The sequence below is a fragment of the Oryzias melastigma genome, linkage group LG1, assembly GCF_002922805.2.
Source record: "Oryzias melastigma strain HK-1 linkage group LG1, ASM292280v2, whole genome shotgun sequence".
NCBI lineage: Eukaryota > Metazoa > Chordata > Actinopteri > Beloniformes > Adrianichthyidae > Oryzias > Oryzias melastigma.
In genome coordinates this window covers 23,370,509-23,384,935 of record NC_050512.1, presented here as the reverse complement: position 1 = coordinate 23,384,935, position 14,427 = coordinate 23,370,509, and the positions used below count along the sequence as shown (strand labels likewise).

General features: G+C 38.0%; 2 protein-coding genes across 5 annotated transcripts in view; one reads left to right on the top strand and one right to left on the bottom strand.

The window, feature by feature from the left end:
• Nucleotides 1–850: 850 nt before the first annotated feature.
• Nucleotides 851–9,520, bottom strand: suz12b (SUZ12 polycomb repressive complex 2 subunit b). Of its 4 annotated transcripts, none has more exons than XM_024289822.2 (17): nucleotides 9,165–9,520; nucleotides 8,805–8,949; nucleotides 8,343–8,389; nucleotides 8,190–8,254; nucleotides 7,982–8,050; nucleotides 7,843–7,892; nucleotides 6,398–6,483; nucleotides 6,124–6,322; nucleotides 5,886–5,991; nucleotides 5,702–5,807; nucleotides 5,436–5,613; nucleotides 4,692–4,780; nucleotides 4,187–4,330; nucleotides 3,782–3,939; nucleotides 3,471–3,669; nucleotides 2,570–2,649; nucleotides 851–2,409 (listed from the first exon to the last, which is right to left on the bottom strand). In XM_024289822.2, exons 1-17 carry the CDS (start codon nucleotides 9,177–9,179, stop codon nucleotides 2,100–2,102), a joined length of 2,046 nt encoding a protein of 681 aa, XP_024145590.1. In that variant the 5' UTR covers nucleotides 9,180–9,520; the 3' UTR covers nucleotides 851–2,099. The 4 variants fall into 4 exon arrangements, with proteins under 4 accessions (XP_024145590.1, XP_024145588.1, XP_024145589.1 ...); XM_024289820.2 differs by having other exon boundaries at nucleotides 6,091–6,322; nucleotides 9,165–9,519; XM_024289821.2 differs by having other exon boundaries at nucleotides 5,702–5,804; nucleotides 6,091–6,322; nucleotides 9,165–9,519.
• A 393-nt stretch (nucleotides 9,521–9,913) lies between these two features.
• The window catches only part of utp6 (UTP6 small subunit processome component), an 11,150-nt gene continuing 6,636 nt past the window's right edge, over nucleotides 9,914–14,427 (top strand). Inside the window, exons 1-13 of the mRNA XM_024289824.2 lie at nucleotides 9,914–10,160; nucleotides 10,284–10,368; nucleotides 10,457–10,498; nucleotides 10,748–10,840; nucleotides 12,182–12,229; nucleotides 12,313–12,376; nucleotides 12,452–12,570; nucleotides 12,660–12,737; nucleotides 12,818–12,899; nucleotides 13,075–13,156; nucleotides 13,244–13,422; nucleotides 13,514–13,593; nucleotides 13,678–13,755. Coding sequence (XP_024145592.1) covers nucleotides 10,069–10,160; nucleotides 10,284–10,368; nucleotides 10,457–10,498; nucleotides 10,748–10,840; nucleotides 12,182–12,229; nucleotides 12,313–12,376; nucleotides 12,452–12,570; nucleotides 12,660–12,737; nucleotides 12,818–12,899; nucleotides 13,075–13,156; nucleotides 13,244–13,422; nucleotides 13,514–13,593; nucleotides 13,678–13,755 — 1,122 coding nt within the window. The 5' untranslated portion in view covers nucleotides 9,914–10,068. The remainder of the gene's footprint in view (nucleotides 10,161–10,283; nucleotides 10,369–10,456; nucleotides 10,499–10,747; nucleotides 10,841–12,181; nucleotides 12,230–12,312; nucleotides 12,377–12,451; nucleotides 12,571–12,659; nucleotides 12,738–12,817; nucleotides 12,900–13,074; nucleotides 13,157–13,243; nucleotides 13,423–13,513; nucleotides 13,594–13,677; nucleotides 13,756–14,427) is intronic.

Sequence of the window (14,427 nt, the reverse complement as noted above, 5' to 3'; positions counted from 1 at the left end):
AAAAAAAAAAAAAAAAGTAATTACATGCGTTTGTAATGGTGAATAGCATATACTTATATAGCGCTTTACTACCTTCCCAGAAGGTCCATTCACACATTCACATATTGATGGCAGATTTGCTGCTGAACACTGGCACCAACTTACCTTAAAATGACCAGGAGCAATGAGGGTTTCAATGCCTTCCCCAAGGACACTTCAACACATGTCCGGGCAAGGCGGGAACCAAACCTGTAACTTTTCTGATCAGAGGTCAACCTCTGCACCACAGCCGCTGCTATCCATCTGGAGATATTTGCCTTCCTTTTAAACAAAATAACACTTAATACTTGTTTTTTTTTAAGGGGTATGCAAGTTTGTTTTTAGTAGTATAAAGCACATTTTAGGTTTAAATGTAGTACAGCATTTATATAGTAGGTTTGATTATAAACTAGCTTCCTAATTTATAAGCAAAAGTTAAGGGTGGAGCCCTTTATTTGTCATTTATGTTTAATCAGCATTAAGATAAAAAAAAAAAAATGCTTTTACTGATAATGACATATTTGTTTTCCAGGTGCAATTAAGAATTGTGAAGTCAAAAGCTAAAGTTGCCACCCGCCCTTTATGATATTTGTTCTTGACATTTGATCCATTCCCGTGACTTGAAGTTTGTTGGTCATAACCCCTTAATTTGGTCTAACCTGACAATGGATTCAACTTAAAATCTTCCAGTTTCAGGATGGACAAGACACCACCAGTCCACTACACTTCTTTCTTACTCAGTAAAACCTAAAAAAAAAATAAAAAAAACATCTCATCAGATGGAAACAAATGTTTTTGAGCCGAGACTAACATAAAGAAGCACCACGGCCAATCATAAGGGCAAACGTATTTTATTTAAATATAAAATACCCTTTAGCCAGAGTGTTCAATTCACAATTCATGACAAAAATGTTGAATATGTCACTCTTAACTGACAGTGAGAAGAGAGAAAAAACAAAACACCTCTGTAATTTTGGTTGTCCACAAAGCAAATCTTCAACGACAAACATTGTTAATCACCAATTCATGTGTGCACAATAAAAACAACTACAGTTTAATATGAACAAACAATCTTGTTATGGAATGAAAATGAAAGACTCAAACTAAGATGGGTGAAAGTATTTGACTTTGGCTTAAACTGCACCTAAAAAAACAAAAACAGAGACAGACATTGCATGTGGATGAGCCAAGCACCTATTGCTTTAAGGGAAGAACCGAAAACAGTTGATTTCTAGATTTAGAGGAGCTAAACGTGTTATGTAATTACATGTGTACACATTTCTGTCAGCTATTGGTACTCTCCTGACAAAAATGAAGGAAAGGAAAACACTTTTTGTGACGGCATAAAGAAATTCCATACATCTCATTATGGTCAATCTCTCCATGTGCTGTTGTTGTCAGAAAAACTTGATTTATTTATCTTTTAATGACCTGTAACGGCAGGAATTCTAATCTGAAGGTGTTAGCTAAAACTAGGTTCATAATTTACCAGCACTGATAAATCCTTAACGAAATTAAACATGATTAGCTGTAGATGTTCCTGTGAAGTTCTTCAAGTTGTGCACGTTAATATTATTTATATCAGAGAAACAAATGATGCTCCTCTGATGTAAAGAATATTGTCAATACTATTCTTTTTTTTTTTTAATGGAAATTTAAAAAATACAAAAGGGCAAGTGCCAAAAAATAACGAGCTAAAAAGATCCGCTTTCAACGATGCTTATTTTGTGTGTGCACAACAATCAGCTGTGACGTTTGGAGTACAGTTTTAACTGTAGTCTTTACACGGATGTCCATTATTCCAGCATACGGAGGGCAGCTGTGCCGCCACAAAAGGTCACAGAATGAACCGGAGGCTCCAGCAAGAATGCACATTATTAGTAGGATCCACCTGCATCTTTCAGTCCTGATTTGAGACGATGTGGGTGAGTTACTCTAAAGTAGTTTGTATTTGGTTCAGTTTTTGAGTCTCAAAAACGTGTTTACCTTGAACACTGGTTTGCGTCAGGTCCAACGCTTTCCTCATCAACAGAAGGCTGGTAATGTTTGTTACATTAATCATTCCTTCCTGGTGGCTTCCATCAGTCTGTTAGCACACTTTTTGTCCTCTTTCCTTGCGACCCCCCGCCGGAAGGAGCGGCGCCGCCGTTGCAGGCCACCGCCGCTCCCATCGCCCGGTCCTCCGGCGCCTCCACGTCCGGCAGCTCCTCCTGGATCTGCTGCAGGCGCGCCATTGCGCGGTCGATGGTGGCGGTGCTCACCAAGTTGAAGTCGTGCATGCTCACCAGGTGCAGGAGGAAGTTGCGGCAGAGGTTGCGGCGGATGATGTAAGCGCCGCGGTTTTCCACGAAAAGCATGATCGCCTGGTTCATCTGGTTGTCTGCTATGAAGCTGAAGAGAAACGTGGAAAGTTCAGACGGAAAGTCTATGATACAATTTAATACCACAAAACTGAGACATAAATTACTTTAAAATCACACACCAGATGCTAGAAAACAAAAGTAATTAAATAAAAACTTCTGTCTGGTCCTTCATTGTTTTTGCAACGTACCCATGCTTCATCACATGGAGGTTCCACAGCTTCATCACCTCCTTCTCTCCTTCATTGACATCAGTAAATTCATCAAGTTGCTGCAAAGAACAAAACAAAAATCAGCTTCCTCAAGGTAAAGATCATTTTTTATAGCCAACAAAAATTCAGACCAATTTTTCAGTCTATTTCCTAAATTATTTTTAATTTTATTCATTTATTCCCATTTTGTGATCAAAATTGTAGCTTCTTATCTGTGCCTGATGCTTCAGCGCGGTTCTTTTTTAAACCAGCGGACGGCATTCAGCATGTTGGTGCATAACGATTGATTCTACCACTGTTTATGTACATTATTTGATCAAAAATAATCGTGGTTGAAAAATTACAATTCCAACAAGAAACGAGAAACGGATATGTTTCAATTTGCACAATTTTTAAGGCTTAGATATCAAAATTCAATACTTTTAATGGGATTATTCCAAATTCATGAATTCAATGCTTTTAAGACTTTAAGACCTTGAGGAATTGTGAAAAATACATTTTTCCGACCTACTTGGATGAAAATTATATATTTTTTAGCATTAAATTAAGCTACAATAGCATTTTTTATACATTTCTTTATTCAAATCATTATGAATCAGGAGTAACCTGGAAAAGAAAAAAAAAGCAAAAAAAAAAAAGAGCTGTTTTAGGTAGAAAATACGCTGAGCGGGGGCCATGAGCGCTCTGCTCCACTCCACTCTGATGCATCCACTTGCAGACAAACAGATCCATGAACGTCTTCATTTTCCTGATCTGAGCTGGCGTCTGGCCCTAAACTGTATTGCGCATCAATTGTTGCACCGGTGATGTTAGCTTGGGAATGTGAGGTGTAAGCTAGCGGGAGGGGGTCTAAACAGAGATTTCTTTTGCCGGTTCTCACCATGGAAGTCTTTTCTCTGAGCCACTCTGGATCTCTCTCGTCCTCGCTGTCCACCTCCATCTCTTGGGGCCGCAGAGGCATGCAGCTGTCGCTGTGGAAGTACAGGCGGTTGTGTCCGCTTACGTACGTCCTCTGCTGCTCCAACTCTCCGTCCTCAGACTCCAGGAACTCTGAAAGACTCGGTTTGGTCCTCTTGGGTCTACGACAAAAAGAGAGCAGACGGCTCATCGATACAAAGCAGGATTGATGATGAAGAAAAGGCTTAAATAGTCTCTTTTGACTGTAATAATAGGAATCAGAGTGTTGATTACCTGGAAACCAGAATGTGAGTGACAGCAGTTCTCTTTACCGGACCATTGCGGCTGAAAGCAAAGCCCGGCTGACTGTGGATGTCCTGAGGGTTGCCGACGTACGAGCCGTCGTAGCACTCGTTGATGGACACGTCTATCCGAGCACCTTTGGGATGAGGCTGCAGGAAAAAAAAACGTTCGGCATTTAATAAAAATGAGACCCGTTTGAGAAAAAGTGCAGCAGAAATCCTGAGGTTGGTAGTATTAACATGCACAAGCAGGGATTTAAAAGGCCTCTACAAAGAGCAAAGATGGAAAATTGTATTTTTTAAAACAACTTCACACATTTTTTAGTCAGAAAACTAATTTTCTCTGGCACCACTTTTGATAATATGTGTTAAAAAAAAAACTGAAGGTGACTCTTACCACATAGTTAAAGATGAAGCGGGAGTGGGAGAGTTTGAGGTGTTTGATCAGACTGTAGAGCTTGCTGCAGTTCAGAGTACACCACGGACAGTGGAGGTCATCTCTCGCCTCCGTCTGCTGCCGTGTGTTGTTATTGTACAGGAACTGAGCGAGAATGGACCAAATAATTAATGCAAAGTCAATCAAATCTTTATACAGCAGAAGCAAGAGTTGAATAAAAACCTTCATATTAGAAAAATCAAGATGAAAGAAAAAATTTTACTCCATCAATTGTCTCATTTATATGATTAAAAAATAAAGTAAATCCTCTTTTTTACTGATATTGATCAACTTTTTCTTCTTGCTTGGCTTGAGGCAGATCTTTAACTCATATCTTACAGAAAATAAAAGTTTAAGACTAATAAAAACTGAATTTAGCCTTTACATAAAGCAATTATATAAGGGGATGAGTGATGATGAGATGGTTAGAGTTCTGAAACTCTTACGTTCATGTTGTCTAATGTACCTGATAAAATATCCGTATCTTCTGCCGGGGCTCACAGGGCACCAGCTCTTTCTTCATCTGAATGTCGGCGCTGACCGACTCCTTCAGCGCTGTTAGGAATAGACGGACAAACTTAACTTTCACAAATATTCGGAGAGTCAGAAAATAAGACGGCTAAACATTTTTATGATAAACTAATTGAGGTTATTTCCTAATGTTTCTTTGTAAAATTGGTTATTAATCAGATATTAGGCAACAATATGCCACACAAAGGGATTCAAGTACAGAATATAATGCACAAAAATCCAGCACATTGTATAGATTTCAAACTTTCTTAATTTAAAATGAACTTTATGCTAAATAAAGTGGTCCCTCGTCTCCGTTCACCTTTGTGGATTTTTTTTTTTTTAATGTTGCATGCTTTTTTCTCTTCTTTTTTAATGGTGCATTGTTCTGCATTCTGATTGGCTGCTGACCTAGTCAGTCAATCTCCTTAAGGCTGCATCACCACAACAGAATGTGTTTAATTTGCCAAATTTGCATAAATCTTTCATCATAATCAGAGAGATACAAGTTAAAATGTTAATGTTTGTCTAAAAAAGTGTGTAATGAGGACGAATGAGAATAATTGTAAAAACTAAAGCAGTTTTCCCCTATTGTGGCCATTTTTAGAATTAAACTCCCACAATAAACGAGTCCTCATTATTTTATCATTGTGACTAAAGGATTTAGCATATTTTTGTCTCCAGTCAGTCTGGACCCTACCCATGAGGGCAGCTCGGTGGTGGCTGGTCCTGGTCTCCATGGGGCTGGTGCTGCACGAGTTGCGAGTGGAGAGCGGCTTGGCCACGGGGGCGGTGGACTTTCCGCTGGAATCTGAAGTCCAGCGCAGCGTGAACTGTAATGTGGGTCCCTGAGAAAAGGTCTCAAATGGTGGTACTCTCTGCAAAGAGACAAAGTAAACCTGGAGATCGGCTTAAAAATACTTAAGCAGAGCAGCTCAAGAAATGACAAAGTATGCCGTCGTTTACCTTCCCGTCAAGAATGGTTTCCCATGTGGCTCTCTTCTTGCTCACAGGACTGTCCTCCATGCCTTGCATTGAAACCTCATACTCACCGTCTAGAAGCTGCAGTCTTCTAGAAACAATGAGCAAAGCCCTTAAAGGTGTGCTATGATGATCCAGAGGAAGAACAGACGACACCACAGACACTCACCTGTTCTTATCAAAGACAGTCATCTGTGCTACGTAAGTCTCTATTGTTTCTCCTTCCTCTCTATGAGACGAACTCCTCTTCTTTCTACTTGGAGTCTCTGTAATATCTAAACAACAACAGCATCAAATAATCAATGCTTCTTATTCAGAGAACAAGCACAGGCTTCATTTAGACAGTGTTAGAGCATTTCTGAATATAAGGGTACCAATATTCTCATTAGTTTCTCCATAAACCAGACCGTTGGCTTCTCGTCTCCCCGTGCGCGACACCCTGAAGAGCAGCGAATAGGACTTCACCGTGTGGCTGTTGCTGGGCTCAAACTCGTTGCTGGAGACCAATAAGGACGGGCAGGAGCCGGGCTTGGTTTGGTTACTGTCAGGATTCAAAGGCACCTGCTTTTTACCTGTAGGCACTTGCTTAATAGGACAGCTGACATCCTGGAAATAAAGAAAAAGAAACGTTTACAATTACAGAAGCTAAAGAGAGACTGATGGAATGATGTGTTGCTTTACCTTGCGTTTTTTATGGCAGACTTTGACAAGTAGCACCTCTAAGGACACAGAAGTTTGTTCATTTTCTGAATTCTGGGATGGCTTTTCTGAGGGACAAAGAAGAAGAATTGAGTCAGTTAAATACATTAACAGAAAACAAAATGTGAAGCTTCGTTGGGTGATTCAAAGTTGAAATATTTTAATTTGTTTAAAAAATGTAACAGCAAAGCACCACTTCCATCTAAGCAGCTGACTGAATTATGAGTAATCACAAATGATCAAAAATCACACAAATGTTCAACAGAAGAATAGAGTCCAAAAATGATTTTAAGTTATCTTTAATTTTTACTTTATTTTTTTTTATTTCTCGTCTGTTACTGCATGCGCCTTTCTAATAAATGTTTACCCTGACTTGATTTGTACATGAAATATGTTTAAAAAGTACTCTTTATATTCATGTGTGACAGCTCACTTTAAAAAAAACTGTAAATTTATTTGTATCCAGCACTTGTAAAATTATTCTAGCAAACGTTTGTTTGAAGGGATTTTTCAAAAACTGCTTTCGCACCCAACGTGAAAAACAACCTCTACGGGACTTTTCCTTTAGTGTAAATTAGGAACACACGAGGCTACACAATATATCTATAGTGAAGTTGCATCAAACTGTGTTCAAAAGTCTGTGTTCAAAATTCACAATTTTAATGTGAAGGTTAAAATTTTTAGCTTTGAAATTATTGGTTTAAAACAAACATAATGAGGTCATGACAAAACAATAAATGCTTGGACTATTATATTTAGCTTAGTGGAACTTTGCTTGTTTTTTAAAGTCATTTTTACACATTCTTTTTACCTCGTTTGCGGATTTTTACAATTTTATTTTGTCTCTACACTTTGTATCTTTGTTATAAAACATAAAAAACAGTTTTATCTCTTTCTTTGTAGGAAAAAAATGACAAACTCGTTATTTAGAATTGAGATTTTTGGACAGTTTCGAGTTTACTCTGGAATTATTGAGTAATATAATGAAAACGATCTGTAAAAACAAACAAGCTGGGGTTGTAATCAATCAATGGGCATCAAACATTGCCACAAAACACTGTTTTAAACAGAAATTATTGAACAAATTACAAAGTATTAAAACAAAATGCTCAAAAGGCCCCAGACTACTAAGAGTGAAAGGCCCTCCGTGTGCCATAATGCAGCCCCAGAGTAACTGAGCAATAACGCTGCTATTAAAAGAAGTCCCGCCTCCATATTTTCATAATTTTGTTGCCATGTCAACAACAGGGATGTTGATACATATTTAGACACCAAAGAATTCTTCATTTTCAGAGGAAATAGCCAAGTTTATGCATATGCTTGTGCAACACAAAATACCCCCATCAGCACATAGAGACATAGAGATTAAATATCTGACACATTTAAACGTTTACTACCGAAAAAAAATAAATACTACTAACACTTACCATCCTTATGGAAGAACCCAGTAAATGTTAGCTGCAGGTGTGAAGACAAACTAGCAAAGCAAAAGGAAGGAAACAAATAGGCAAATTACCGATTTGGCAAATTAGAATATTTAAATCAGCATCTTTGTAAATTTATTACCTTGGCGAATCCTGTTCTACTTTCATCCTCTCAACTGTTTGTAGCATATCATCCACTTTGAATGTTTTCCTGGGAGGATAGGAAAATCCAAATTGTTGCTTAGATCAAAACAAGGATGTGTATGTTGCTTTTTTAAAATATAATATTTAATATTGCTGTTGAAAACCAAGATTTTATTCTCATTCCAATTAGAAACAATCATGCATACCTGCGGGTGTTTGTTCGGCCATTTCTATGGGACATAAAAGTAAGCGTTCTGTGCAAAAATATAGGCTACAAGGTGGAGAGAGAAAAACGAAAACGGTCAAAAATCTGAACCATCAACAAAATACATAAATAAACAACAGATTTGTTGACTTACTGCAATCAAGTTCCTTGTGCGAAGAAATCTGTAAATCTGAGTTGGTTCTAAAAATATATATATATTAATCTGTTTTAGACAGTGACAAAACTTGATGAACTTGAAAAAGAAATTCCAGCAAATGGAGAACTTTATAGTGATAAAGTATTTTTAAAAATTGGATCTAATACTTTAAAAAAAATTCTTGAAAGCAATTGGGACAATCAAAAACATAAAATGACTATAAATTACTGTAACATTTATTGTTTTTAACTAGTAGATCTGACTTTTCATTGATTTATAAACATGATTTATGCTTAACTACACCAATCGAAATCTATTTAGCTAGCAACATGTTTGCAAAAAGGAATACGTATGTTTGTAAATTACATTTAATTAACTAAAGTATTTAAAAGCTCATTAAAAGCGAAATTTATAATATAGAGTTGAATCACAGAGAAGAAAAAAACGTCAAAATCTCACTTTCAAACGCCTGCAGGAAGAGCTCGTGGTCGGCCTGAATTTGCTCCATCTTCGGCTTCTTCAGGGAGCTCATCATTGTTGATGAGGCCGGGTACACAGCTCCGTTCGCTTTGCAGCTCGTCCCACTCATGATACAGTCCGAGTTCTGTATATTAAACCATAAAATGTGCTTAATGTACGAAAAACCCAAAATAAACGAACAGTAAGAGTAGTTAGCGATGCTGTTGAGCAGATACTCGCATTAGCAGGTTAGCTAACTAGCTAAGCTAAAAGGAATGCTAATGCATTGACTGTTAATAGGCTGCATTTAATAGTCACACTGTTTCTAAATCAGTCATTGACATACAAAAGGTAACCTACCCTGGCTGATGGCATAAATAGTTTGCCTCGTTGCTCTTGAACAAGCCCGGCAGGCTCAGCAGAAGAAACCCATGAAGAGGAGGCGACGACTCGGTGGCTAGTTAGCTTGCGGGGCTAGCATAGTTTACTTCTAAAGAACGGCTTGTTTTCACAACCGACCTCACCCCTGCATTCAACTGTCACAAATATACTTCTTATACGTCGACTAAAAATATTTTGGATCAAATTATCGACAAGTTATCCACGGGGTTTTGCCGATTTAGTTTCCTCCAATTTGTACTGAACAACAGAGCACCAGCCAGCTGTCAGCCAATAGGAGACGTCTTGAGATAATCCGACGATGTGATTGGCTGACAAGCTCAGGAAATCACGTAATGCCCGCTTCTACTTTCAGCGATTTTGCGGGAAATCAAGATGATCTGCCTTTTTTCTCTAAACAACACATAACAAACAAACACAAATGAAAAAAACAGCGATATTTCTAAATTTAATTTTCCCATATAAAATTCTATTTGCTCATTTGAAAGTAACTTTACTTGTATACGCAGGGTGACAGCTAGATTTGACGAAAACAAAAAAGAACTATTGAATTGTAGTGAAATAAATACATATTAAAGTGCACTTTCTATTTTTCTATTCACAAAAACTACTGACTATGATATTGCATATTTTTTTAAAGATATGTTTCAATCATTAATGACGCTTTAATAAACAACAAATTACAAACAACGTTCTTCGAATCATAGCACTCTTGTTTCCGGTCGGACCTATTTACAGTCGCAGCCGGAAGTTGCTCCCATGTGTTCGAAAGGGTCCCCGTGAAGTCTCTCGTGTGCAGATAAATCAAATTTTCCACGTTTAAAATCGCAAATTAGCAGTCGTTTGGGGCAGCTTTGTCGAAAGGATGGCGGAGATCGTGCAGCAGCGGATCGAGGACCGGATCCCGGAGCTGGAGCAGCTCGAGAGAGTGGGTCTGTTCACCAAAAAAGAAGTCAAGTAAGGGAAACAGCCGCGATGTGTCCAGCCTTTTTATTGCAGTAAACCTGACACGTTTGTTTGTTTAAACTTTTGTGTTTACACCTGAAAGTTATCAATCTAATATGTTTGTCCCTTATTTAGGTCCGTTGTAAAGAGGGCAACAGCTCTAGAATACAAGCTTCACAGGATGATAGTGAACAAGGAGGATTTCATTGCATACATTCAGGTGGGAAAAGACTTTGGCACCAAATAGCGCCAAGCTTTAGAATTATTTATGTATTTATACCTGTTTTTTTGTTGTTGTTCTTTTGCAGTATGAAATCAATGTTTTAGAACTGATAAAGAAGAGGAGAGCAGTAAGTAGCCATGAAACTGTAAAAACATTGCTCAAAATAATAAAAGGAACATTAAGCACATCCTTGTGTTTTCTACTAAATACCAAACGTCTATTCCACTTCTGTTTGATTACACAGAAGTGTGATTGGCTTGGAGTAACATTGTTTTTCAGGTGTTGCCTTTATTTTTTTGAGCAGTGTATTAATGTATTGTTACAATTATATGAGCATGAGATGCAAAAGTGACTGTGTAATCTCTTCATTTTTCAGCATATAAACTACAACTTCAAACGAGAGGAGATCGAGTTCCCAATCATCCACAGAATAAACAGTATCTTCAGAAGAGCCACAAAGAAGTGGAAGGTAATGAATGAACAAAGTCAAAGTTGCAACGCAGTCACATGGAAATAAATGTCTTTCTTTATCTAATTTAATTTAATGTGTACATTTATCACAATTCAAGTAAACACAAACTTGCTGTGATGGGATTATTTTTGGTGTGCTACTTATTAATCATGACCTGTAATTAATTAATGAATCCATTTTGAATTTAACCTAATAATTGCTGTGAAAAGCCTCTATTGTGGTGTTTTCATTTAAATTTATGACACTGTGGCGCCGTAAAAGATTGAAATACAACAAAAAAAATATAAAAAAAACGAATTTATGAAAAGGTTCTTATATAACAGACTTCAAACCTTTACTTTTACACCAACAATGTGCATATTTTTCAGTAGCAATAGGAACTCCGGTTTTCTAATTTAACACATAAAAACACTAGGAACACTTTTCTAGGCAATCCAAAAAATATTGACCACAATCTTCTTATTAATACCGTAATACAAATTTCGACATACCTTATTCCACATCTTAGTCAGATCAGCACTCTGTATACGCCGTTGATTTATCTACTCATAACCTCATCAGGCTTTGTTAGGGTTAGTCCTTTAAGAATGACAAAATCGCAGGTGCCAATTTGTCTGTAATTAATCACAATTAACACAATAATTTGACACCCCTACTTATATATGTTCCAAATATCACATTTACTTATAAATGACTGTTTGTGTTTCATTGTGTTTATGGTCTGACACTTATTGAAAGGAGCTGGCTGTAAACATGAATCAGAAACTCCTTTGAGATCTCAATTCTCCAGAAAAATAAAAACTTTTCCTGCTGTGGCAGTAGTTTCAACGAAAACTTTCAGGAAGAATCTGTTGGAAATTTAGAAGTACAAGTTTAATACGTGTTGGTAATTATTCATGAAAAAAATAGATTATAATAATTCAGTAACATATTTTGATCATATGCTCACAAAAAGCTAAAACTTGAGGGGAAAACTGGAATTATAGAAAGAGAAAAAAATGGAAACAGAATTGTGGCATGAAAATGATAAAAATTGGCAGATTAAATTCTGAATTTACAACACAGTTTAAAAAAATTAGGAAATAAAAATGAGAAAATAAATTTGTTTTTGTAGGTGACCATTCTTCATTAGTGAAACCAGAAAAGAAGTTCTTGAAAGGATAAAGTTTCACTAATGGTGGGTGGGATAAACAGTTTCATATTCATAGCTTTTGATTTTTACACATTTTTCTTGCTCCGTTTTGTTGTTAAATTATGTTTACTCTGTTTGCAGGTTGCATTTCAATGTTGTCGTGAACCAATTATTATTACTGCAAAACAAATCTGTGTCTTTTGCAGGATGATGTCCAGCTTTGGCTTTCCCATGTTGCCTTCTGTAAGAAATGGGTATGTAAAATTATATCGCATGTAAAATGGCTTCATAATGATGCAGTTATGGATTATTTCTGTGTTTTTTTTTTTCCCATCAGGCCACCAAAGGACAGCTCAGCAAGGTGTACTCAGCTATGCTCGCTATCCACCCTGACAAACCAGGTAGTTCATTCACTAAAGCACAAATCTCCTAAAACTTAGTTTGAACTGAACTTAAACGACTTCTTTTTTTGTTAGCGCTGTGGATCATGGCTGCCAAGAGCGAGCTGGAGGACCGAGAGTCCTCTGAAAGCGCTCGGCACCTCTTCCTGCGAGCGCTGCGTTTTCACCCAAACAACAAGAAAGTCTACCAGGAGGTAACGAACGCAGTTCACGCTTCACCGTTCAGGTGGTGTCAAGAGAGAGTGGAGCAGAAGGAAAATCCTTCGTTATATTTCTCTGGCAGTATTTCCGGATGGAGCTGCTGCACGCTGAGAAACTGAGGAAGCAAAAGGCGGAGCTGGAGAAGGCGGAGATTGACTTGGTGGGTGCAAATCGAACATGTCGGCACGCCCGCGCGTCTGCAGCCTGTGGACTCACTGCAGCTTTTTTCACACCTCCTAGGGTGAATATGAGTTTTCTCCTGAGATCCTGAGCGGCAGACTGGCGGAAATAGTGTATAAAGATGCTACAGGGAAAATCAAAGGTACACTTCTAACGTTGGCTCTAGTTTTAAAACACTATTAAAGGTAAAACATATTTTTAACCTAAGGAATCTTTGTTGGTACATTTAAGCATCTAAATACCACAGTTTAATTTTGATAAAATGTAGAAACTTTTTACCCAGAATTCAGTTTCTGATCCGGGTTTGGTCTCCACAGAAGCAGAGTTCGTCATCTCGTTGCTGAACATAGCCGCCATCTTTGACTTCACCAAGGAGCTCCAGGACTCCATCCTGCAAGAGTGAGTCAAACATCTACCTGCTAGACTCTTCTTTACCTTTTTTCCAACCGAACGTCGCTTCATTTGCTTATCGTCCCACTTTTCCAGTTTACAGACCAACTACGCAGCAGACGGCTTAATGTGGGACTTCATGGCCAGGAGGGAGTTGGAGGCGCCGGGGGTGGGGGAGGAGCTGCACAGCGCCAAAGCTCGGGCGTCGGACATCAACCGCAAAGAGGAGCGCTGCTGCCTGATTTATGAGGAAGGCCTCAAGGTCGCCAGCACGGGTAGGACTGCCCAACGGGATTTCTTTAAAAAATGGTTGCTTAAATGTCTTATTGGAGGAAATGAAGACTTAGATAAAAACTTGTTCTTTAGAACCCATGTGGAGCTGCTACCTGGATTTCTGCATGGAAAGGAGGAAGAGAAAGACCAACGTCGAAGAGCTGATGGAAAAGGTGAAGAAGCGGAGACGCTAGAAACCTCGTTCGTGTGGACTGAATACCGCCTGTCAGGTGTTGTGTAACATATTTGTGTCACAGAGGCAGGAAAGGCTGCTGGGAGTCCTGCAGCGCGCCCATGATGCCTCGCTGCTGAAGGAGGATTATTACAAGAGCTGGGTAAGATAGCCCCCAAAAAAGTGAAAGTCTAGACTTCCTTTAAGATCAAAGTCAGGACAAAAGAGGAAGAGAATTTACTGACAACAAAGTTCCTGGTGACCCAAGTGAGGCTATAAATCTTCGTGGCTCTGCTTCATCCGTGATTAAAGTTACATATGAAACCATAGTTCCATATGTAACTTTCATTTTATTTTTACAATCTATCAAAATCCTTTTTGATGGAAAATCTCAGATTTATACCAAAATTTTTGGTTTGGATCAAGAGTAGTCTCAGATAGTCTGCTTTGTTTGTGTATCGTTAAAAGTTTGGGACTGAAGACACATTGAGATTAATCCAACTCAGTTGGATGGGCGAGACTGTCAAAAAATGTTTTAGAACTTTCATTGATTTGTTTCTTTCACACCTTTGAACAGTCTGACCGAAAATAATATATATATATTAAAAAAAAAAAAAGTTGGATAAAGTTTTTAAAGACCCATTCTAATGAAAATAATCATTTTTGTGTTTATATGTTCTTGTAGCATTTTTCTCATAGTATAGTACTTATATTAAAAACAAATTACAATTAAAACTGCATTTCTTAGTTTAAATCAGGGGTCTCAAACTCGCGGCCCGCGGGCCATTTGCGGCCCGCAGGATGATGATTTGCGGCCCCCGTCTTCATATGAAAG

Coding starts and splice junctions, on each gene's coding strand:
- suz12b (XM_024289820.2), bottom strand. Junction 7,893..7,981: donor GTAGAACAGGATTCGCCAAG/GTAATAAATTTA, acceptor TTGCTTTGCTAG/TTTGTCTTCACACCTGCAGC. Junction 5,614..5,701: donor AAACCATTCTTGACGGGAAG/GTAAACGACGGC, acceptor GTCTCTTTGCAG/AGAGTACCACCATTTGAGAC.